The sequence below is a fragment of the Monomorium pharaonis genome, chromosome 2 (genome assembly GCF_013373865.1).
Source record: "Monomorium pharaonis isolate MP-MQ-018 chromosome 2, ASM1337386v2, whole genome shotgun sequence".
In the NCBI taxonomy this organism is placed as follows: Eukaryota; Metazoa; Arthropoda; class Insecta; order Hymenoptera; family Formicidae; genus Monomorium; species Monomorium pharaonis.
The window spans coordinates 12,922,181-12,949,277 of record NC_050468.1 but is presented as its reverse complement, the minus strand read 5'-3'; the positions used below and the strand labels follow the sequence as shown (position 1 = coordinate 12,949,277).

The 27,097-nt window shown below is 31.2% G+C and overlaps 1 protein-coding gene across 4 annotated transcripts in view; it reads right to left on the bottom strand.

Annotated features, from left to right (window-relative positions):
- Positions 1-27,097, bottom strand: part of LOC105836184 (syntaxin-1A) — a 111,550-nt gene that overhangs the window by 51,274 nt on the left and 33,179 nt on the right. For all 4 annotated transcript variants that reach the window (XM_028194281.2, XM_028194280.2, XM_028194282.2 and 1 more), the window contains exon 3: positions 24,952-25,051. In XM_028194281.2, coding sequence (XP_028050082.1) covers positions 24,952-25,051 — 100 coding nt within the window. The remainder of the gene's footprint in view (positions 1-24,951; positions 25,052-27,097) is intronic.

Sequence of the window (27,097 nt, the reverse complement as noted above, 5' to 3'; positions counted from 1 at the left end):
AAGTATAACAAGCAAGGACAATAGTCTTGCGCGAAACAATGGTGAGTAACGGGAGAGCCAAAGCAGGGGGAGGTCTAATTCATTTGCGAGGTGAATTTGTCCAGGCAAGAGACTTCTCGTGCCGTTGAAAGGTTTTTTAAACGGGCGCATACGAACAGATTATCTCATTTATTTCTCGCAGCAATCGTTATCCTCCTACGCGATCCACGAGATTATGAGTTGCAGTTAAATGCACTGTGGTCATAGTGCGGGCACTCAATGACAGAGAAGCAACAAAAGCGCGAACGCCTCGTACTCGTATTCAATTTTATCAATAAAACGTTGCGGTTAAGAGGAAATCGACATTCATTCATACCTACGATGAAACAAATAAAAACAATATATATTAGTCATAAATATCAGCACGGACGACGACATTTATCTCTACTGAAGTTCAATATAAAATAGTAAAATCGTATTAATAAAACATAAATTAGAAAAAGAGAGGTACTATAAAACAGTATCAATAATCATTTTAATTACAAAAAATTATTATGAGAAAACTATGAGAAAAACAATACCCATTAAAAGCCATGACAATCCAGATGATAATTAATAACATCATGTTTTTGTATATTAATACCTAATATTTAGCATGTATTAATATTTTTATATTAATTATCAGGATTGAATAAGTTAATATTTTTTAAAATTAAATTAAGTTACTGAGTTAAAGAGTGGATTGCATACTGGTCTGTCACATTGAAAGTCCCGTGTTCGATTTCGATCAAAACTGAAAAATGTTATACGTTCTCCTCTTTGATTGGCAGGTCATCAAGAGTACCTATTCTAGGCCTCGAAATCTTTATCTTAGCCGTTCGAAACCAGCGACTCTGGGTCTCAACCTATGTGTGTACTACGTAAAAGAGAGTAACAAGGTTGTGTTTACCCGTATAAAAAAAAATATTATATATATATATATATATATATAAAATCAAATTTTTTTTTATATTTCATAAAAATAAGTTTCTATAAAAGTTGATTCATTCCCCCCCCCCCCTCGTTTCGAGAATTACACACTTTTCCGGCCTAATCATTTTCCGGCTTGATAATAGATCCCGCGGACTAACGCGTATTAACGAACAAATCCGTGGGCTATGAAGGCGATCATATCTAAATAGAAGCGACACAGTGGCAAAATCGATGTGACAGAAGAGATAGAGCGGTACGTTATACATTAGCGTCAATAATTGAACCGAGTTCTCTCGAGGATCCTGGATATAAGTGCATATTAGCTGCCATGCCTCCGTTTTCCGTTTCTTTTTCTCCCGTGTGCCATCTGCCGCCTCCTCGCGCTTTTCTCGCGCACTTTCATTTCCCTTGCTCTTGATATTCAGCGCCAATTTCTGACTTCGTAGTATAAATCTCGTCCTATATTCCCTTTTCTCGTCAAGCGCGCGCCATACCGTTCCCTCGTTTTCCTCCCTCGAGTATACTCGTTTCCGTGGCGCGTCTTGCTAGCGGCGAATCAGTTCAATCCCACAGGATCAGTGTGCGGAGGGTGGAAATATCGCTGCCGGTATCTATCGGTCTAAATAAGGAATAGAACTGCCTCACGGGTGTTTTCGTAGAGGAAGAAAAGACAAAAATGAATGATGCGGAATTTTGTGAGCGAACGAGAGGGAGAGTGATGTCGATCGATCTCTGAAATAGCCCAATCTTTGCAAGAGGGTTGCCTTCGCGTCACTGAAAGAAATTGTGTCAAGTTGGAGACAATGTGTGTCTCTAATTTTTTTGAGAGAATATACGAGGAAGAGAAATCAGGAAGCTTCTCGCAAAAATAGTCGCAAATTGAACATTTCGATTAAAAGAGTTAAGATAAGAATAAAATTATATAATACTTTCCAATCAACGCGTGATATTTCGTTAAACTTATAAGAACTACTATTAAGAACGTGTATTAGAAAAGAAAAGCCTAGAAAAAAAAAACTGCGACTATTAGGACAGTAAATAAAGATTATAAAAATCTAAAAAAAAAAAAAAAACACCCTTGGAACAAAATGTACATCCACGCGAATTCACTTTATGCTAAAGTCTAACTGCATTTTAAAACGATCGATGCTGAAACGCGCTGGATAAAGACGTAAAGGCAACTGATATAGATGCTTCCGCGTACTTTCTTCGCAGAATAGCACAGATAAAGAGAGACGTAAATCTTCTCCTAATTGTCGAATGTGGGTGAAGGGGATCCACTCTCGAGAAGCGAGATCGAAGAATGAAAATTGGTCAAAGGAGGAAGAAGTTTGCACTCCGCTCACCTAATAACTAGCTGACCCATCCCATCGTTCGCCACAACGAAGCTCTTTACATTTTATGCTTACACGACGGGATTACTTTGGTGAGGACGGTATAGATAACAGGCAGAGAGAACTTCGCGAATACTTCCCATTTTACCCCCTCGAAAAAAGACGTAGAGAAAGACAAACAGGAAAAGGAGCGAGAACCCTTCTCATCGTGGACGATTCTTCCGCTCCAACGACACGATTTTCCTGACCGTTATGAAAGGAAAAAATTCATGCGCCAACCTGCACATTGACCAGTTGAAATATTTCCTTTGAACATGAGTACGGAGAATATGCAAATCTCGTAAAAAGAATCCATGATTAAGATTGCATCCTTGAAAAGACATTTTTCTGAAATTTGTTTCAATGACGCAGTCGAGGAAACGTATATACATATATACCAGGGTTGGCTGGAAAATTCCAGTGGGTGAAAAAAACCATGGTAAATTCCGGTTTTTACCGTCCCGGACTTTATCCAAGTGGAATAAACTGGCAAAAACTAAAATAACTAAAATAATATGCGACACCGGCGAAAAGTGGAATTTTGCCGACTCTGATATATATATATATATATATATATATTCATTAATTAACATTGTTCAGGTTCCTATAGGGTGTTTTAAACATGCTAGTAATATGATATGCTATTTTTACAAAATGGCGAATTTAACATAATAAATAGATGCAATAAAATAGCAAAAAATTATTTCCTGGCTTAAGGCATAAGATTTCAGAAAGACTATTCATATTCTTACAGCCTCTTCAGTCTCTGAATACGACAACGTTCTCTATCAAAAAGGCCAAGACTTGATCAACAATTCATCGAAATTTAAAACTCGAGGGGATTTTAGATGACGCGTGAAATTATGTTACTTTTTTCACTGGCCATATGAACTAACAAAAAATGCAACGTTCTCTAGACTTTAGAAATACTATTTTAAGTTAAATTTGACTAAAATTATTACTTAAGTTCATATATCTTACAAAATGAGCAGTTACATCGTAATATGTAGTAACATTTTTATGATATTCTCTGATGCATTTCATAAATTTCTTTTGCAATGTTTTTGCTTCTTAAGGCGTATTATAAGATTCCATGACCTAAACTGGAAGAAAGTTTATTCTAGAATAAATAAATGTGTTTATTTAAGAACAAGAAAGCACAAACCTAGATATATAAATTAAAAATGCATAAGAAACGATGGATCAATAAAGGCATTAAGTTATACTTCGGGAATGATCGACACTTCGAAAGGAAAGGCTTTTCGAAGAAAGAGATAATAATTCGCCATTCGGAAAGCAAGTAGGATCAAGCGCGACAGAAAGAATTCCGCCGATTAATTTGGTATCTCACAAAAGCAGTGGCAATGCTAAGAAGGCAATTGCCCTAAACTGACAATACGCAACTTCACGAAATTCAATACGCACATTATCCACGATCTTCGAATTGTTACCACATGACAGTGATACGATTAGACATGGCTAACCATATCAGATCAGATAATTTTATTAACTAACAACCAACAAAGATTTTTCTCGTCGTGAGAAATTTTATATTTCGCACTTATTATATGAGAAAGAATGGGAGGAAGAAATAAAAAAAATAAAAAATGTTTCTTGTAAAAAGATATACCATAGATTGACTAGTTTAATCAAAGATGAAATAACTTTTTGTCGCCAGTAATTAAAACCAAGAATACACAAATTTTAAAGTCGACACACTGACAAAATCTTTATTCAGTTTCCAATTACAACTTAAGCATGGAATTTGGTCCTTTTCAAGTGTAAATTACAAATGTGTAAATTAATAATACATTTGTAATTTACACTTGAAAAAGACCAAATCCTAAAGTCGAAACGTTGTGATTGGAAACTGAATAAAAATTTTGCCAGTGTGTCAATTTTAAAGTTTGTGTATTCTTGATTAATTAGTTTATTAAAAATTTAATCTAAAAATCATTTAATTAAAATTTCTCAATCTCTTCTAATTTTATAATAAATTTAATATTTTAAAATGTTGATAACATAATGCATTTTCTTTATTCGAGCATAAAGTTTATTCGAGAAGATATATGAAAGATTTAATATAAGATTGACATATTAAAGAAATCAACAATTTAAATCAATTCACTAATTATAACATAGTATTTGCATTCAAGTACTCTATAGATTTTCGCCTTTCTTGTCGATTAACAAAAAATACTTATAAAAATGATGAGACAATTACGACTTAAAAATTAAGACAAACATTTTCCGATATGAAAAGTTTTCTGATATGAAAATGAAAAACAATTCATGTAAAACAACTACAAATGCTTGTTAGTTATTGCCGTCTCTCTTTCTTACTTTATAGATATTAAATTTGTGAATTATATATATTCTAAAATTACAGAATTAATGTAGATGTATACTTGCTCTCTTCTAAATACACAGTTACAAATTGCAAAGAACACAAATTCCTCTAATGACTGCTTAATTTGACCATTTGGCGTCCAATTCAGTAATTTATGGCGAATTCACCCGTTTATAAGATATAAATATTTTTAATATTTATGTTTAAAATAAATGCATTTTTAATATTTGTACTCAAAATAATAGAAGATAACGACGCATTGATAGATAGGTCTTATCAAAGAGAAAGGAGGGTAATAAATATCTCGATAGTGTAAAGACAAGGGAACATTTGCTCGCAATATTGTAATTTGTTTTTATAAACGAGGCAGACTGACTAATCGCTTAACTAATCATCCTCTTCAATCAAGGTCACCCACGCAATTTGATACATATCGCGTACAATCTGTAACCTGCAACCACTCTCACCGAACTGTGACAAGCACGATGACACCTACGTTAACCGCAAAGACCATCTGGCACGCGACCTTTCGACATAGACAAAATTTTGAGATGACGATTGGAACTGGAAAGATATAACAAAACGCCCATCAATATATATCTCAATATATACAATCACGAAGGTAATTGTCGGAGGATGTAAATATTCATTTTATGCAACTAGATATTACAGGTTTTTAGGGAAAACTCGATTGAAAGTGAAAACCCTTGCCAGCAATGCATTTCTATCAAAAGCAGATTTGTATTCCAAATAAAGATTCATTGTTCTGTTATTAACAAAAAAATTAAGTCAAAAGATTTAAATATAAAATAAAATTGTATGAAAGTGCCGATTCTATTTTTTATCTTAAAAAAGATTGTGACGAAATAATATTACGTAAACAAAATAATCTTATATATGTATATAGGCATAAAAGTAATTGTGTGACCATATAAAATATTGAAAATTTACTTTATTCTAAACATCTCAAAAACAAATACTTTTAAGAAAGATGTATTGTTGACAAAAATTTTTGCTTTTAATTAAGTTTCTCGTAAAAAATAATAATATTTAATAAGAGAACATAGATCAATATATAAAAGTACCACTATTAACAGAGAATAAACCTTACAGCAGAATCTTCGTGCTAATATTTATTATATCATTTTACATACTATACAAAGTTCACTGTGTGCCAAATAGATTTTTCGGTATTTGAAATTACACGATAAATAAGAACAATGTCAGGATATTAAAGTACGTAATAATCAATTTCATAATAAAAATAATAAGCATCTGTTTTCCTTCCCGCCCCCCCCCCCCCCAATATACTGTAAAAAAAATTGTATCTCTTGTTAGAAGAAAAATATTTTATTTTTAAATTTAAAATAAAATAATTTTGCTCATTAATCCTAATAAAAAACGTATGCATAAAATAATTTTTTATTTAGCATTTATTTGTAACAATTATATTACATCATATAATAAAAGTGCAATTAGATGTATAAATTTCGTCAAAATCAAATCAATAATTAAAATTATCAATATATATTACTTAAAAATGCTAGACGGAAAATAAAATATGCAACATCCATATAATCTCATTACAAAAAAAATGATTAAAGATCTATATTTATATAATAAGTTATAATAATTTCATCTCAATCGCAATCCCTTTAAAGAACAAACGCAATATTGAACTAGTAACTTTAGTTAATTCACAATTTTCATTTTATTTTTCAGCCAACCATTTACACAAATAATAGAGGTTTGAATGGAGACCCTACGTCCTTTAATATATCCGGATAACACCCACGCTAAAAAGAGTCAAATTCATTGACGACATCTGATCGTTCGATAATGCTCGTCCGTCATTTTTTGTTTTATGATTAGAATGGATTGAACGGAGAAGGTTGCGGAAGGTCGGTGTAGGATTTGCGTGCTCGACCTTCTAAATAACCTCTGACCTTCCGTTTATCCAACTCCTCTCCCCCTCCCTCTCCCTTTCGCATTTTCCGCACCCGACTTTTCCGAGCGCTTCCTTCGATTATTTCCTAGGAGTTTTCGGAACCTAGTGTCGGTAACAAGGTAGAGCTTAATTAGAAGAGCTAACTTGTAGCACGAGGACATCAAATTAGCAACAGTTGGCCGACAGCTAATTCGAGGTAATACGAGCTGCCCAATCGGAAAAACCGGTTCTTTAAAATCCATTCTAGTTCTTTATTTTTAATTTTAATTTTAATTATCGAGTCAATAAAATTGTACACGCAATGTTGCATGTATATGAATTTATTATTAACTCAATAATTAAAATTAAAATTAAAAGAAACTAGAATGAATTTCAAAGAATCGGTTTTTTAATCAATTTGTACAAGCAATGCTGCGCGTACGAATTTATTAATTCAATAATTCAAATTAATTAAAAAAAAAAAAAGTGTGAAGGATTATTGATTAGGTGACAAGTGTCATAAGATCAAGAGGTAAATTGGTAAGTATAAAAGTGGTTAGTTATTATAATTAGACCGCGAAAAGAAAACAACTATTGCTGTTAAATACATTAGTCCTGCAATAATGACACCGATTGACACCACTTTTTTTTTTAATTACGCAAAAAGAATGTATTGTATAAATTTTCAATACAAATAAACTTATTTGTAACTCGTATAGCGCAGCATGCCAATTGCGTTCCGATTGCGTAACATGGTTCGTCAAACAACCTGAAGAACTAGCGCATCGCGTAAGGACTTTTCTATCCACTAATATCCTTATGGAAACGTTATTGGAGGAACATTAGTAAGCATACCGGATAGCGACATTCTGTCGCATATGCAAACTGTTTGCGGATGATACACGGATACGCGATTATTGCCATCTGACCAGTCGTTATAAAGCTCCCACGCATTCAAATAATAACTTAAATTATAAAAACTCGTTTTATGTTCCAATAGCTTTCTACAATTTATCAAGTTACAAATCGCATTTTATAATATTATAAAAGAAATTGCTATTCCGTTCGAAGACATAATTGATTTTATTAATAATAAAAAAAATATATTTTGTCCGCAAAATACATTAAAGTTATAACAAGAATTAAAACTTGATTAATTTATCAATTTTGTTTTAAATTAAGTGGAAAAGTCTGCATATTGCTTTGATATTTCGTTGGAAAGGTCAAAATTAAATGTCGAGATCAAACAATTTGTGATTGAAATTAAGTAAAATTGTAAAGTTATAAAAACATTTTTATAGAAAGTATTTATGTATGCCAGCAACTTATTTTTTAATTTTCTAGAGCTACAAGAGATGTTACTGTAAATGAAAGGTAGCGAATGATTTTTACTCTTTTATGAAAAACTACGTTTGGAAAAGACGGCAACGATGTTGTCGCTCTCCCGAGGGACAAAGAAAAAAATAGAGAAATACGCTTTCTGCTTCCAGAAAAGCTCTTCTATGATCAATGCCTTTTTTCTGTTTGATTATAATATAATAAGATCGCCTTCATTCAGAAAATATGGAAAATATGGAAAAAATTCGTCGGTATAATGCTTTTTTAGAATAGACAGGCGGATGACGAAAACCAGACAGATTTACCGACGTGAATCAGAATTCATAAAATACAAAGCAATACTTTCATCTCCTCCGTAGATATGGAATATCGAAAACCAATCTGTTCTTCTATTAACCGAGAAAGAGAGAATAGAAAATATACGAAAATTTAAAGAGAATAATTAAAAAGATAATATGTAAAAGAAATCTATATACATATATATCAAATAATTATATACATATTAACATCGGTAAAAGTTGCAAATTAAAAATAAATAAATATTATGAAAAAAATGTAAATTCAATTTTATAGAATAAAAAACTTATTTTAATTATATTTTAATAATCAAACTAATTTTATAATATACGGCGTTATTTGAGGTAAGCATTCTTAACGGAAAAGAGGTCATTAAACTGTGTGTCCGCTGTTACCTCGTTCTCGTCAATAAAATTAGAAATTAAATTTAACTTTTGGATCGAACATAAATTTAAAAAATAATGAAAATTAAACAATATTATAAAATACATAAATAAAAACAGAAAAAATTCAAAACTATTTTATTAAAAATACAAAAATTATACTTATATTTAAATATTTAATAAAATATTAATTGTTTGCAAATAACATATTACATTACATAAAAAGCTAAAAAATATGTGTAGACGTAATAAAAAATATATAAAATATGTTAACAAAATGTTGTGATCTTAATATATCTGTTTATTTTGGATATTATTTTGTATATAAATACATAACACACACACAAAATATTAATTCATCTTAAAATTACTATCTACTTAACTTCAAATACTCTATTTAGAAGATACACTATATAAATTTTGTAAAAAAAAAAAAAATTTTTTTAGCCAAAACATTAAAATGGAAAAAAAGTTACAAATATTAAATATATTATAAAATAAATGTGTATGGCACGTTCTAATTTATACCATTTATATTTACTAGCTTGATTCCTCCAAAGTTTCATTTCAAGTTGTTCTTGACAAGAAGTTCAAGCACCCATTCCAACCCATTTCAGATTACAAAACTTAACTTTAAACCACGTTTCTTAACTCTATAAAAAAAAGTCGATCTTTCTTTCATCCATATTTTGCAAAACAGACACATTCACCAAATAAATGTATACATATTATTCTTATTTTTTATTCAAATATTTTTAATTTTGTTAATGTTACCATCTTTTTACATTTTATGTTTGCTTTCCTCAATTGCAAAGTACTTTCTCTCGTCAGAATAAAGAATGAATTATTTTCTAGAAATTGCTCATCAGCTAGTCCTGTCCGTACGTGGACACGTACACTACATGATATGATGTAAGGGTTTGTAAATCCAATCAACGCACATACTCTCATAGATCGATACGTAAACTTTCACTCACCCTTTCCCACCTTCATACTCGAAGAATTCCTTCACACGATTCTCCATGGCATCGCACTTTCAGCCCTCGATCTCTTTCCCCGGTATTTTTTCTAGTACACACGCTTCCTCGCACCCACGCACCTACCTACACAGGTCCGACTAAAAGAGCCCTCCCTCATTCTCATTGTGAGTCCCTTCATCCCTTCATCCCTCATCTACACGTGTATTAGACACTTTGCTTGAGCTTCCTTCCTGCTCACGCTCGTGGTATTTTCCTTGGTAAATATCAGCCAGTATCAAGTCTGTTCTGGTAATTCTGGTTTCCTATTCAATGTAATAACGAACGAGAGAAAGGTAAACATTCGCAACGTGTGCCAAACGTGATATTTGCGGGATATTAGTGAGACGAAGAGTCGTTGCAAGAAATAATTAATCTTCAATGGTTATGGCTACATTAAAATAAAATAAAGTAAAGTAAAATGAATTAAAATATATTCGAAAGATACTGAAAATATATTCGAAGATACTGTTATATGTATATCGTAATATGTACTTTAAAACAGTACTGTTTAAGATTTATGAAGAGACACGACAGTGGTTTGTGTGATAGTACCCATAAATAGTACCCTATGTATATGTATATACTTGCAAACATCCAAGATTACCAGATCTTAATTACGACTAAATCGATCAAATTCTGAAAGTTTAATCGACAGAAGTTTAAATTATATTAAAAAATGTTTTTATTTTTTCTCTACGCGTACAAATAGAGATATCGAGATGCAAAGTCCAAATCTAAAAATTTACATTTAAGATACGTCATATTGTCCATTTAGAATTTATATTTTTGACACAACAAAATTTTTGCAATATATCTTGCGTGAGTACATATTAAGTTCTACTTATTCTCTTTTGAACCCTTTTAATGCTATTTTGCTGCATATAGATTATCGCGAAAAATTTATAAAAAAAGATTTTCCTCTTACAATCAGAATTATAAATTTCGTCTACAAACAGTCCTTTACACTTTGGCAACATTTCTACAAAGTATTTTAAAGAAAAACTTGTCATTACGTCCAGCCAAAAGATTAATAGTTTCGAACTTAACGAAAAAACTTGTGACACAAAGAGTCGTTACTCACCACACACACACACTCACTCTCTCTCTCTCTCTCGTTTGCTCTAACGTTTAAATAAAATCAGTTGTTTAAATTGCACAGAATCTTATGTTAAACAAACACATAGATTATTAAAAAATAGAATCAAGAGCACGATAACAACCAAGGTAATATTTTTGTTGTACACTGTGAAAAAAAATTGTGTGATATTTGCCACTATAATTGCATAGTAAAATAATTATAATCAAGAATATCATTTTTATAGTAATTATTATTATAATATTGATAATAATAACCATATGCTTACAGTGATTTTTTTATGGTACAACTTACTATATTAAAATCTCCATTTTAATTTTGGCAACCATAAGTTGTATAGACCAACATTATAAGAACTTTAATATCGTTTAAATAAACTATAATTTATATTATTAAGTAATTGTAAAAATATGGTTGGCTCCAAAAATGACTTATAAATTATAATAATATTATGATTAATGCAACTACTTTTTAATTGGTGTAGGTCTTTTCTTGATTTTAATGGTGTCAATATTTAATATTATAATTTTTACCTCGCAATATAATAACAATATCAACAACGTATCAAATAATATCGTGTCAATTATTTTCGACTCTTTGTTAATTATTATTGAGAAAGAAATTATAAATGTCAAATACAATTTAATTCCAAATGGTCCTGCATAATATCACTTAACCTTTTATATTATAAATATTATATTAATAGTCATTCGGAATCGCGTCAGGCAGCCTGGGCGTGATCAATTATTTAAATGTTATTGTTACAAAACAAATGCCGAGAAATCTAATTATGTAAATGATCGATAGCAGTCATTCTTGGATCAATATTGCAAGCGATATACCAAGTGAAAATTGGCCGGGTTGGCATGAGCAGGACAAGAAATTCGATGAATCGGTTAGATAATATTGTTATCGCATTGAGCATCACCTCAGGCACCGTTATGATACATAGAAGTGAACAGATTGGCGAAACATTTTCCAGATCTTCCCGCCGAGTTATATAATGTCGCAGGGCAAACCGAGATTCTGCTATTTCTATCGAGACAGCTCGACATTTTTCGTTCATATCTCGCCTGTCATATTGGCGATTGACCTAAAAGAAGAAGAAAGAAAGGAAGAACCGCCGTAAATTCGCGATTTAAGTCTCTTATGTTCGTCGACAAATTGACACACTAAAAAAAAGACTTGTTACATTAATTCTGATAGATTCAATTAGTATGTCAGTTCAAAAACAGAACAAATCAGAAATCTCATAGAAATGACTAAACTGATTAAAGTAAAGTTTATCAAACGTTCTAGTTATAAAATCTGAAATTGTATTATAATAACCAAAAATTCTGTTCAGTTTCACTAAAATGTAATTAATATGTATCTTGCTAAGATAATTAAAAATAATTTTTCTTATTCTTGCAAATCCGAACGTATTAAATTGAATACAATATATATAATAATCAAAATTGTATTCAACCTAAGTATAATTTCAAATATTCTAACGAAAACTCACAAAACTTTTGCATGTTATAATGTATTTTAATAATATCAGCGGTCACAAGCTAACTTACAAAGAAGTCATTAAAATGTGATCAAAACAAGCATAAAAATTAATATCTATAATTTAAGAGTCTTATTTTCTCCAACTACTGCAATTAAGTTTCTAATCGCCAAAATCAGTTAGAATTGTGCATGACCGATCGAGGGTATTATCTTTTCATTAAAGAGTCAATCCGCGGAGAATAATAACGTTTCTCTTAGTTAGAAATGTTATTATTCACAGCAGCTCAATGTGCGACATATCTCTTTTCGTTCCATAATGTCGTTTAAGGTTTTCGTAATGCGAATGTATTCTTAAGCTGCAATAATAATTAAAAGGACAACATCCTTGCCTATTCAAAGAAATCTTTTTGAGGAGAAATGTGTGGTTACCACAGTAATATTAAATATTTTCGTGAGTCCCGTGAGTCTGATTATATTTCCTTTCATTAGTCCAAAAGCAGCCGCACGAAATTACGAAGTCATACCGTACTGTTTGTTTCATCTCTCAAAATACAGAATGTCTGATACGTATTTAAAAATCTTCGGTCAATTAATTTTATTCTTGCGAATTCGTATTGTTGCGACTCTATTATTTCTCCTTCCGTCCTTTTCTTCATGATTTTAAAATTGTTTCTATAATATTAAGTAAAATTAATATTCAAGTTCAATTAATATTCAAAATTAATATTCATTGATCATAATAATTTTACAAGTCAAACAATATCGATTTACTGATGTAACTGTTATAGATACTTGTCAGAGATTACGTTTCGTTAAAAGATAAATTTAGGCGCTACTTCAAATTGAATGGGACAAGTCTGTAATTTGTAAACGTCATTTTTGTCACATTCCTGTCATATTTGAGACGGATCTTACAAACTATGGACTTGTCTTATCCTCATGAGTATCTCAATCTCATCGAATGTAATTGATGAGCCACAGTAGAAATTGGATCGCACGCGTCAGAAAGATTAAATGTCACGGCCAATATATTTTTCGGTACGAGAGAGAAACACATATCGTTATTTATAGCTCCCTCGTATCGCTAACAGTCCTCCCACGTCCACGAATTGCGTAGGACCGCGGAACACATTGATAACGGCATTTCTAACTATCCTGATGACGCGAGCAACGCCGACAGCTTTCGGATATGATACACATTATGCCGAACTTGCGCACTTTGCTCCAACGAGGAGGACGATCTAATTGTTCGCGAAAGTAAACTTTATTCGCGCGAATTAGATACATTCGTGATATCGACTCGTTGCTCGTCGCAACCTTGGGTGAATTCCACAATCGTGAAACAAACACCATGCTTATTGTCATAGCAAATGCGCAAATGTGCAGGTGTACACATCTGTGCCTTTTATTTGCATAATGAATTACAGCAACGTCAGTAGGAAACTATAATGGTTAAGTGGAATCAATAAACTTGGCAATGAAAAGAATATAATATTTAGAAATCAACATCGCATTTTATGAAACTATATCGCGTATGGGATGCAAAATAAAAGAAACATGTTAAGAACAAAAAACGAAGTGCAAGATATTGCTTCGCAACTCATTGCGTCGATTAATGACGCTTAATTAAACTGCTTAATCTTCCGCAATTTTTCTTTCGCAACGGCGATTTTGTACGGGAAAGTCAGGGATCTGAAACCATTGCTCTCGACTTCACCTTTATCATTTTCTTTAATATGTTGAGGTATTTACTGGACGTAAATCATCTTCCTTCTTTTTCCACTCGTTTCCGTGAGAGCGACTAAAATAATAGGAACAAGACAACTGTACATCTCATGAGTAATTCCACCTCGATTGTCATTGACCGAGAGATGATCGGTTCCGGTCGATGTGGCGGATGCCAATGGCAAAAGTCAATTTCTTGTCGGAAATGAAAGTAAAAAAGAATTCGATCAACCTCCTCCGTAATCGTCTTTAACTGCTAATCAAACATCACAAGGCGGAAATTGATTCATCGTCGTCGAAAGAGAAAAATCATTTCACGTTTGCAGCAGAAATAATTCAAAAAGAGATATAACTCTCTACTTTTCGTGAGTCGAATATATTTCAGTGCTTTACGGCCGTACAAATGACCATCTATCGTGGAACCAGAGAAACACTTTTACTGAAAAACGTATAGTCTCGTATTATATGGCACTCGCTCGATTTTAAACGTATCGATTTACTCGTTACCGTGACAGCCTGTCTCGTGCGGTTTACGCGGTTTTCTCCTGCGACTTCTATCGTATATATTTTCAAATGATCACAATCCGCGAAACACCGTCTGTTACTTTTTGCAAACTCTCGAAATTCTAATACACAAAATTCTTCTTGTGATAATTTTTATTTCATTAAACAATTTTTTGTTAGTAAAAAATATGTGGGTACCAACACATACATATATGTACGTACATATGTACGTACACACACGCGCGCGCACGCATACACACACACAATATATAGTATTCAAATTATTGCGATTGCAAAAAGAAGAATCCTAAGTACATTAAACTTTAACGATGTAAATAGATAACATTTTATGTTTGACTTAACTTCAAGTAAAGTGCAAACAAAATGTTTATAATTTAAATTTAATTTCATGAATTAAAAGAAATAATTGAAATTTTTGAAGAAAAAAACAGCAAGTTTAAAAAATCATATTTAATTGTCTAAATAAAATGGTGTTTAATTGTCATTTCTGTCATTGCTATTCTCATATTTCAGTACACAATATATTATAATAATTATTATTATTTAAGTAAGATTAAAACATAAAAACCTAATTACGCAATCTTAAAGATTTCTAATCAAAGATGGAATTTCAGAAAATAATTTCCGTTCCTCTTTGTTATGAGCGGCCTAAAAATAAAATTTTTGCGTCAAGCAAATAGCATCGACGTGATGCATCTGTGTACATAAAATGTAAAAATAAAAAATGAGAAATTAAAACATCAAATTCGTGTCACGTGTTTCTATACATATACATAAAACAGGTTTTCGCACTTCGAATTTCAGTTACGATAAACTTAATGTTTTCATGCGTCAGAAGCTCTCACGCAGTATATTAAAAAGTAATAATAAATTGACTTCAAAATAAGAATGAAGAGTTAAGGTGATTTTTTTATTGCTTAAGATACACTAAAGAAAAAGAAAAGAAAATATCTATCATGTCAACTAAAAATATTATACATTCTATAATGTAAATATATTTTCTAAAAGTCGATATTGATTAATTAGAATTCTTTCTACACTCGCATACAATACAATACTGTAACAATACTTCTTTATATATAAAAAGAAATTATGAAATTCCTTTCTCTAGTTCAAAAAGTTGCACTATTATGCATTTGTTCTAGTTTTCGTTTTCTGAACTCTCTTGCATTTGAGAAAATGTGCAATAATTCTCGGCAGTCATAGATAAAAATTTAGAAAAACTTATGATGTTATTTTCACTCGATTGAGAAGTTGCTCATTTTTTAGAAATTTTGTATAAATATAACTATAAAAAGTAATTTTATTTATATTACATTACAATCAAAATTAGTACATCAATATATTTAAAAAAAAATACTAAAAATTAAAATTGTGACTTTTCGAAATTAAAACCAATAAATACATATTAGGAAAACTAAGGCTCGTTAGTGCAAGAAACAAATTAGCAATGCGTTCCGTTTATATATTTACGAAAAAATGGATAAGTCTAATGCTTTTTCCAAGTGAAAGAATCCTCATAAATTCCTTCACGTATATGTCCAAACAATATGCAATATTGTCATATACAAGATTGGACAGGAACGTCGCGTCAGAATCAACCTAGTAGCGTCGAGCATGAATTATCCGCCGACCAAGCTTAGCACAGCGATTTGTTGCATATGGTATGACTGTCGCGCCTGCATCTGCCACATTGACAGACAGCGACTGGTTAATTGTGTATATTTGCGTAAATGTTCACTGCAAGATAACTACTCTATTCGAATGCGCATATTAATATTAAAATCTATTTCTAGTTAACATATACATATATCCCACTTCAATGTCAACGTTAATGAATTTTGACACTTGTTTGTTCTGCTTCGTTCCCTAGGAATGCATTTGAATAGATACATATGTTTCAATATATATTTGACATTTTGTATCAGAAGTTTTTTATTCACGAGAAATAAAAATATCGCATTTATCTGATGGCGATAGTATGCTAAAAAATTAGTAAATTTAACCAAAAGATATTAATCAAATTCTTATCATCATATCTGATAAATGTTTTGGCATCAAGATGTATGGTTTTGGTTATAATAACTAGAAATTATTTATACTAAAATTTCCTTAACCAAATCTTGTTAATATCTTGTTAATTCAACCGATTGTTTTTTTTCATGCCTAAAAAACCAATTGTAATAATAGGCCTATTTTTTGTCGCTGCACTGCTGCACTGGTGTAATAAGCTGGAATAAGACAGAAATATGTTTTCCCTTTCTAACTTACTGCACCAGTACAGCAGTGCAGCGACAAAGAACCTATTGCCACACAAAGAAACTTTTATTGTAAAAGTTACTATGTATAATAATAACCGCAGACTATAAAACAATTGTAAAAACTTTTACTATGTTTTTCCAATCAAAACATAACAAAAAATGTTTTATAATTCCTTCATGGTCCGCGATTATTGTCATATATATTTCATGTTATACAATTTTTTCCGTGCATAAAAATATTTTTATAGCGGCATAGGTGCAAACAGATCATATAAATCATTTTTTTTCGGTAGTTAGATTTTTCAATAGCAGAAAATGAGAAACGAGTACTGTAAAAGACTTGTAATATATATAACGGTCACTAGGCTCTGCTATCCATCAACGTCAACCTGTTGCAAGTTACGTTATCCCTAGCTGGGACTAAAACCTACTTTACTCGGAGAAAAGCCGGTTGGTGGTTTTAATCGGTTTAGTTCAATGTCAAACAGGAAATAAGAATTAAAGAAGTGCATCTGGCAATAACCATGCGGATAAGAATTCTCACGTAGATTCTCCGTTTAAAGAATCGTCAAATTACCTTTGTCAAATTACGCAGGAAGTAATTAACGAAATTAAATCTTTCTCTTTTCAAATTATAAGAATTAGATCAACAACGTATAATAAAACTTGGTAAATATTAAATATAATTTACATAAAATTACTATGTGACTTTCAGCCCGTCTCAATATTTATCATGTAATTGATATTTAAGATCGATAGATGCAAGATTGCGAAAGACATTTAAAACTGATCGGCACAACTATGGTTCCACAGAAACATTTCAATTAAAATTATCATGTCAAGAATCGTTCCATTCAAATGGACCTCAAAAACATCTGTTTTGTCACAGTTGCCGTAGTTAGAAACGCTTTCATTCTCGCTGATTTGCGGCTGTTGATAATAGATCGAATAGATAAATGATGCCGAGTAACTTTTCCATACATTGACTTTTTAAACTTTTTTAGCTATTTTCAGCGCAGAACTATTCTCGTGATAGTATTTAGTAGATATATAGTATTAAAAGTAGGTAACATGTACGTTCATATCAATGTTGTAACCACACAGGAAGTACGTTGTATTACATATTCAATACTTTTTTCACAGATTTATAATTGCGATGTGAAAACGGATGCGCGTTTGAGACAACTTTATAATTGCATATTGCTAAGAGAATTCATTAATTATACACGGGAAAGCGAAACGCAATGACAATTAAGTCTTAGGAACAATCTTTTTACTTTGTAAACATGCCACACATGATACCTTCAACAAAGTCAACGTTGTAATTTCGCCATCTTTTCCGCGTCTGATTATTTCGTTAAGTTTTTTCTTTATTAGTATATGTTTAATTTAATTAAGATGCGGTACTAAAAAAAGTTTTTATACAATACTCGTTTATACAATTCACAGCTATAACCATAATTCGCTGACACGAGTCACAAATTTATGTGTAATTGCACTTGATAAGGGCCCAAAGCAGGGGCCGAAACGTCGTATTTGTAATTATCTAATAAAATTTGCCAGTTGTGTCAACTTGAAGAAGAAATTAGTCTCATTTATGATACCTTCAGTAATTTTTTATCTTTACATGATAACGCTATTACATATTTCCCAAAAACATAATTTTCATCACAGATAATTCTTTTTCTTCTTTAACCAAATTTTCACCAATATTATATACAGTTATAGAAAGTATTTCTACATTTTATTTATGTGTTATTACATAATTATTCACCAGAATTCTGGTTAATCTCACCAGATATTTTTCTCAGTGTGTAATATTTGTAAATATATTAAATAATATAATATAATTTAATTTAACTATTCTGCGTGCAAGATTGTTCTTAATGGCGAAAGTAAATATAGCAAATATAAAACATTTAATGTGAAAAAAATGTAAAGGCGATTACAGATTCGTTAAAAATCTGTTTTATATTGTCCTTGCATGCCAAAATTTTTCATATAATGATATGCAAATTGAATTGATACATAACGATGATACAACTCACAAATACGCACCAAATCTGTCTAGAACTACATCTTTTAAACATTGAATGTCTTTTAGAATATTATAGAATTTGTTTTACTTCAATTTTATTTTTCTATTTAAATTATTTATATCTTGTATACATTATATTTTATATATTATATTTTATATACTACTTATCTTTCACAGCCAACAGTCCCATAGCTGTACCACATTTCTCTTTTACAGTTCTCTATATTCCTTATATTATCTTATTTTTTTCTTTATACCTTATTTCTTTCTTTTTTTAACTTTCTCTCTCTCTCTCTCTCTCTCTCTCTCTCTCTCTCTCTCTCTCTCTCTTTCTCTCTCTCTCTCTCTCTCTCTCTCTCTCTCTTCTTTCACAATTTCCACGGTACATCGTCTTTGTTATGTATATATAACTTTTCAGTCCATATCTTACTGCACATTTCTTCTATTTTTACTTAATTCATCGATCCAATTCTTTGTCTTGTTGCATTCTTCTACATAGTATTTTTAACCTTTCTACAAAATGCAGTTTTGTAGAGAAAACGCTTCTTTTCATTTAACCAGTACTTATTCACCTTCTCTATATTAGCGCATCTTAACTTAATTAACACTCTCTCCTATGGTTAAATTATTTAAATGTTCCTTCTTCTAAGATAATTAAATTTCTTTCCCTTACTCTTAAATCTCTATATGTGTATCTTTTATTATACCAATAAAAACTATTATTCTCCTATTGCATCTATATCTCTTTTTTCTACTGATTATTTCTTCTTCTAAATTATAATCATTACTTCTTAACTTCTTCAACACTCTTATACCTTATCTATTTTTAATATAAAATTTATTTCTATTCTATATATATATATTATATATATATCTTCTTTATTCATACAACTCCTGTTTCTTCAAACAATTCCTTAAAATCTTCTTCATTCTCTTCTAAAATCTCTTCATATATCATAACTCATATTACTCAGCCTACTCTAAGTTTATCTATGGTTAACTCTCTTGTAATCACATATCTTGATGTACAGAGTTCCAAACATTTATTTTACCTAATCCATCATGATTTTTTAAATTCTTCCTTTTCTATCCAGCCCCAAATTTCTACTCTATATGCCATAATACTCTGTAAATATACTTAAATAGTAATCAAAATGTAAAATCTATATAAAATCATTTTTACATCTTTTTTTACTTTATTCTCTAATGTACTCTTTATAATTTTTTTCCTATTAAACAACCCAGACATTTATATTCCTCAACTTCTATTTAAAAAATTTTCCCATTTCCATTTTTCCTTACGTTATTTAACTTTCTTATAAAAAATCCAAACTCTTGTTTTGTACATCATACTAACTTTCTCTTTTTCAAAAACATTCATCATATCATAAAGCTTCTTTTTTTCTTGCTAACAAAACAATATCATTTGCATTATGTAAAAAGTGCAATTAAACAATGTTCAAGTAAATTATATGCATTTTCTTATGTGTCTAAACGAATTGTGTCCAAATGAACTGTGTGCAATTGAATAGTGTCCAATTGGACCGTATACAAAATATCGTGTTTATTTGCATGTTCAATTACACTACACAATTATAAGAGTATAGATCCCCGATTTAAGATATATATTATCCATCGTTGACCTTTCCTTCCGAAAGCCACTTTGACCATCTGCTATCACTTTCTTCTCCTCTAGTCTATTCTTTAAAACTTTTGCATATATCTACCTAGGTACACAATAGAGAAATATCTCTATAATTTTCAATAGTTTCCTGATCCCCTCTCTTCTACAATAGCACTATTATTCTCCCTACACTCTTCCTCCAGTCCGACAGTATTGAATCATTCTTCTATATTTGCTTCATCAATTCCAACAATCTTCTCCATAATACGTTACCTACATACCTTCACGCGTCCATGGGAATTTCATCCATGCTTAATGTCCTTTTTAGCTTCATTCTCTTTACAGCTCTTCTAATTTCTTTTTTCTTGCAATATGTCAACCTCTTCTACCATTTCTCTTCTTTTTATTTTCTTCTTTTATTTTCTTTCTTACCGTAATCTCCTTTACCTACCTGATTAATTCTTTACCTTTTAAAAATATTAACAGTGCTTAATGTATTACATATGATATACATATGCACGACAGTACCAAAGAAAGAAAAATCAATATTGCAAACGAGGCGGAATTTACATTGTAAAATTTCCGCTAAAAATAACAATCTCCAGCGGTCTCCAGAGGTTAATTAACGAACTGGAAGCCAAAAATACGAGGAAATGGGTTACTAATTAAAGCGAATATTCGTAGAGGACAATACGCGCGATATTGCGCGTTGTATATTCAATGAATATCATTATTAGCACGTAGAAATACGTGGCAGCGATTCAAACTTATAAATAATTTTTACATTTTATAGAGAATTTCTGATCCATGAGCGATCAAATAAACGCGGGTAGAACAACAACGATCCACAACCTCGAGCGCGTAAATGATATGGGAACGATCAATTATTGAATCGTTTGGTGTAACAAATGCATATGCTGCTGATCCTACGATTTATCGTAGAATCGTCGTTATTACCCATAATCCGTGCGCGTGACTATAACGAGACATTCGGTCGACTTAGTTCTCAAACCATTTAACCGGTTTATACTGAAACCGTGAGCGGCAATATCGACGTGCACGAGGCCTAATTATCTTCATCTCGTTCACGTATATGCTTCTATCCGCGATATGAATAATCTTGTGTATTCAACAGTAATTTTCACCGTTTAAAATTGAAAATGTTAGATGCATTCTTATTAATTTTACTCTGACTTATTTAGAAATCATGCAGCGTTATAAAAAAATATATATTTAATCCTTATAATAATCCTTATAAAGAAATTATTATCTTTTCGTTATAATCAAATTTTCAATGTGCAGCGCAGCATAGCAAATTACTTTATAATTTTACAATATACTTTACAATTTACAAATTTTATTCGATCGTCCGCGTGCAAGTATTTCTCAGAAAAAACTTAACTTTTTCAAACTTTATTTTCATTAATAAACAATCCAAAGACCTTAATTCTGATAAATTTTTATCAATTGACCGGATGTCACAAATTAAACTGACCGCGATGCAATCCGGTCAGATTAATTTTAACATAACTTTATTTTTAAAAATGGCAATAACCTTAATGTAATTAAAAAAAAAAGATTTTTTAATTAATTTTACCATTACATATTTCTTCGCCTTTAGATCATACAACTTTTGTTTAAAACATAAAAAAATTTTTTTTATATATTTCACATATTTAACATATTTAAAAGATATATTGATATTTTGAAGCATAAGTAATCTGAAAAATTTAACGGTAAAAGACAAAAGCATGAAAATAAAAAAGATACGGTCTCTCTCTCTCTCTCTCTCTCTCTCTCTCTCTCTCTCTCTCTCTCTCTCTCTCTCTCTCTCTCTCTCTCTCTTCGCGAAAACACGTTTTGTATCCTATCAACCAGCTTCCACACGAGATCTTCTATCGTAATCTTGCTCGCTCGCAAAAAAAGCTCGTCGTATAATCTACGCGAAAACCAGTATTATAAACAAATTGATACATTTCGCGCAATTGTGTACCGTGATAATAGTATACCGTAGCAATTCGAATCTCGCAATTCTGCTAAATAGGAAACACATTTTGTATGCACGTTCTCATTTTTTGCTACTGTTTCGTTCAAGCTCCGATGATTATTGTGATTTCCTTGACAATTGCGTTGCGAAAAGTTATAATAAACGTAAATACGAAAATGCGTTTATGTACATATAAACGGACGAAGAAATCTTTTTGACGTATCTAGGACTTAGCCGCATCGACGTCAGAACTTCTCAGGCAGACAGAAGAGCAAAGCTGACAGAGACCGAGCGACAGAAGGCTATAGAAATGCATGTATACTTGTATCCTGCTCGAATAAAGAGACTGATATGATGTACGGTTGAGAACGTATGGTTAAAGAAATCAAACAATAAAGAGAATATATAATGTATTAAATTATTTAAGTTTAAGCCTTGGCTTTATCATGGAATTTCGATGTATAAGGTCAAGAAATTAATGGTAATTAGCAGATATTTCTCTCCTCTCTCTCTCTCTCTCTCTCTCTCTCTCTCTCTCTCCCTCATATAGGATATTACTTAATCCCTCAGTTGCGCTAGGTTAATCTACTTGCTCGAAATTATCGACAAGCTACATATGTACGACGAGACACGTACTGTATGTTTGCGTGACATTTACCCAGATTTCTGAATACAAATTAACGTGAAATAATATAAATTAACGTAACAATTATATTCTCCTTTTTATCACTTTTCAATATTGATTTCTTATTTAATATAATGTTAAAACCTTACGATTTTGCATTATCAATTTATGTATATGATTTAATTACTCTTAAAAGTAAAAATAAATAGTAAGGAAATCAATTATTTTTATCAAGACATATTTTATAAGTAGCTTTAAAATCTTAATTAAAATCTTGATAAAATAAAGCATCGGCAGAAGTACTGTTAATAATCTGCGGCGAACGCTGGGGCAAACTTTGATTCATATAAACAAAAGTTACGAACTATAGTCGTTGCAATACGCGTGTTTGTTCATCGTACCATGAAATAAAAGTGCAAGAGATATATGACAATCAAATCCCCAGCCACTGGCAGTCACAATAGCAATCAAGGCAAGGACGATTACCATCAGTTTTTCGCTTTTCTCTTTCCCCCCTCCCTCCCTCTTACGCTTCCCGTATCCTCTCTCGTGAATATCTGGCCACTACCTCTATTATTTCTTCTCTCCTGCAATCACCTTTCAAATTTAACCAGCATTGCATCTCCTGCTATTGAATTTGGCGGTGCCGCGCTTGTTGGAATATTGAGGCTTGATTATCCTCGTGTAAAACTACTAGAGCCAATGATTTTTCTTTTCTCGCAATGCGAGAGAATTATATAAAATAACAAGAATTTCTCTAGGAGAAATTATTTCGTCCTTTCAATTAATGGACCGCTCAAGTTTTCATCAATTCTTTCGATTATACTTTACACTAACGCCAAAGTTTATAAGCTTCGTTAATTCGTTTCTTAATTCGCATTTAAACCATCAGTCATCTCAATACACGAAGTTATTCTTTCTAATAACGTGTATCAGAAAATCAGAATATTTTATATATTAAAAATTTGGTAGATCCTAGATTCCCTTACATGCGTAAGATTCTGAAAGCTCCTTGTATATTACACGATGCTCCAATAATAAAACGTCGCGCAGGAATATCGGATTTTGGCATAGTATGCTCGACTGGAGGGTGTTTTTGGCAAGTAACACATGCGTTCGACCGAATGAAATATTCAGCACCAACGTTCGAAGATGAGAGGGATGTATCCTGCTGAGGAATGAGGGCGACCAACCGGCTTGAAAGCGTGGCAGTGTCGAATCGATCCGAGAAAAACGGATAAGTTCTTGAATTATGTACACCGAGCAAATTTGAATTTTGACTCTTAGCAACTCCCTGGCGGACGGAAAAGGAGAAGCTCGCAAAAGATCAGCGATTAATTGGAAGCAAAGCGCTGATTCGCCCACCCAAAAATTCTCTACGCTTCTGACCAGGGGAATCCGAAAAAACAACTGTCGATGCGTTATATTTAACAATGTAAATGCAATTGCTATATAATTATAACTGCTAAATAACAATGAGAAATAGATCATAATATATAATATATATTTGATTTTCGATGTTATACTATACTTGTAACTACAAAAAAAAATTACAACCATTGCCTCATCTCTGTTCATTTGACAAATAAACACAGAAATTATTTTCATCCAGCTGCATATTAATGAAGTTTGCAACGACCAAAACTATATCAATTTAAATTCGATGATATGTAATAAATAATTTAAACAAAACAAATACGTCGGTGTTAGTTACATAATTGCGTTAATATTTGATCAAGCCAGTAATTGTTTCATTTAATCTTTAAACTGACCGTTTCATAACCAGATATTTCTGAAAACAGAGATTTTCACATAGAAAATATAATCTCGCTTTTTGTCTGCGGAACGTAATCGAGCCCGCTGGTAGCAGCCGCGAGGATATATGCGATTTCGCGTAAGAAATAAGATAAGTAATACAAGGTAATAAATTAAACTCACTCTCGTCAGTCTGTGGTGCGGAGAGAATGGCGCTATGCTTTTTCTTCACATCTTCCACATTCGTCTGGATCCTATCTATCATTTCGCGGATCTCCTCCACCTGTAGAAAAACACATGTCAGAATCAGCAATTAGTTTAAACTTTGTTAAATGCATTCATGTTTCACAAATTCGATTATTAACAAGCTTTTCACATATTTATTGAGCTTCAAAAGGGTGATTCAAAATCCGTTAAAAAATCCAAGTTAAAAAATTTTGACACAGGATTAACACTATATTAATCTAAAGTGACATTTTATTTTTAAATTTATATCTCTCAATATAATTTTACACAAATTTGCAGAAAAACATCTAAATATCCCTTAAATTTTTTTTTAATCCTTAGAAACCCTCTCTCCTTAAAATAACTTGAAATTATAATTCTTAAAAATAATTTACTACCAGCTGTGCTAATACATATCTGATTATTGCACACACGCACACATATAAAGTACATAATAAAATAATAAAAATGCATTCGCACGCATTGTGTAAATGCACATTGACAACAAAAATCGTCAATCATTGATATGTTAATAAACAATATGTTGACAAACGATTATACACACACTCTCTCTCTCTCTCTCTCTCTCTCTCTCTCTCTCTCTCTCTCTCCTCCTCCTCCTCCTCCTCTCAAAATAAATAAATACATTTATCTTTCAATAATTATACATTAATTCAAAAATATCACTAAAAATCAATGGATACTCATTAATTATTACAGTTATAAATATATCACTGCAAATCAGTGAAAATACACTGATTGTAACTTAGAGAGCAAGTCGAGAATAAATTCATCAAATACTATTTATATAACATAAAAAAGTTAAAAAAACGCTTAATTGTGTTGCTAATAAACAATTAAATTAATTTAAAAAGTCGAAGTTAAAATACACTATATTAAACGTTACTATATTTAACTGTAGGTGTAGTAATGTAAAGAGTAGTGCTCGCCGCAAGTAGTTCAAATCGCGCTTGGTCAGACAATCGCACATATTGTTCGCATATTCACACATCCTCTAAAACTTTTAAAAAAGATTCAAAGTGTATAAAACTTAGAAATCTAAATATTTTAAAAGAATAATCTAGCTTTTAAAACATTTTGTGCTCACCTAATTTTAAATAATTTATCAATTATGCCATTATAAAAATGCAAATAAACTTTCAAATATAACAATTTTTCACATAGTTATGTTTATTTGAAGTTATGGGAATTTTGATATAGATTTATTTATCTATGCGATAATTTTGATAAGTATATAACGATGTAATAAATAAAAATTGTAATTACTGTAAAATAAAAAAAAAATATATATTTATACATAAAAATGCCTGTGTTTTCGTGAACAATTATTTCAAAAGCAATAAAAATTTTTATATAAAACAAGAAATTAAAAATTATAGTAATGGTTTATACTGTTTATAGAATGGAATTACAGTATTCAATATTTGAAATTAATAGACTGATCATAGTGCCACGTAAATCATCTGGAACAAATCTCTTCCTCTAGTCCTTAATCTCTTGTCAGAATATAATAATCCTTCAGCGCATTTCTATAAAGACGTGTTGATGCCGGTTTTGGTAATCCGTCCGTGTGAAATAAAGGGATTTGAAATAATACTTTCTAAATTGCAATCAATGTATTTTCACTAATTTGCAGTGGTGTACTAATATAACTTGTCAATCAGTGAAATAAATATCCTGATCTTTCAGTGATAATACACTAATTCTGAAGTAAAAATCGCTAAAAGTCAGTGGATGCTTACACAAAAAAGTCTTGTTAACTAATTAAAAATGTGATATGTTCAACCAGATTCTGGTTGAACCTACCACATTTCTAATTAATTCAACAAGACTTTTTTTCAGTGTACTAATTATTACAGTTATAAATCAATGATTTTCACTGATTTCAGTGATTTTTCACTGATCGTAATTTAGAGAGTATGCTGGATAATCAATGATTTCAGTGATCAGCTTTATTGATATATATTTCTCATACAATGATGTGTGATAAATGTGTGATATGTGATGATGTGTGCTAACGGTCTAACAGCTTGGATGTGAGTCATGGTTCATACACTAAATGGCAGTGCCATACGCAAATCTT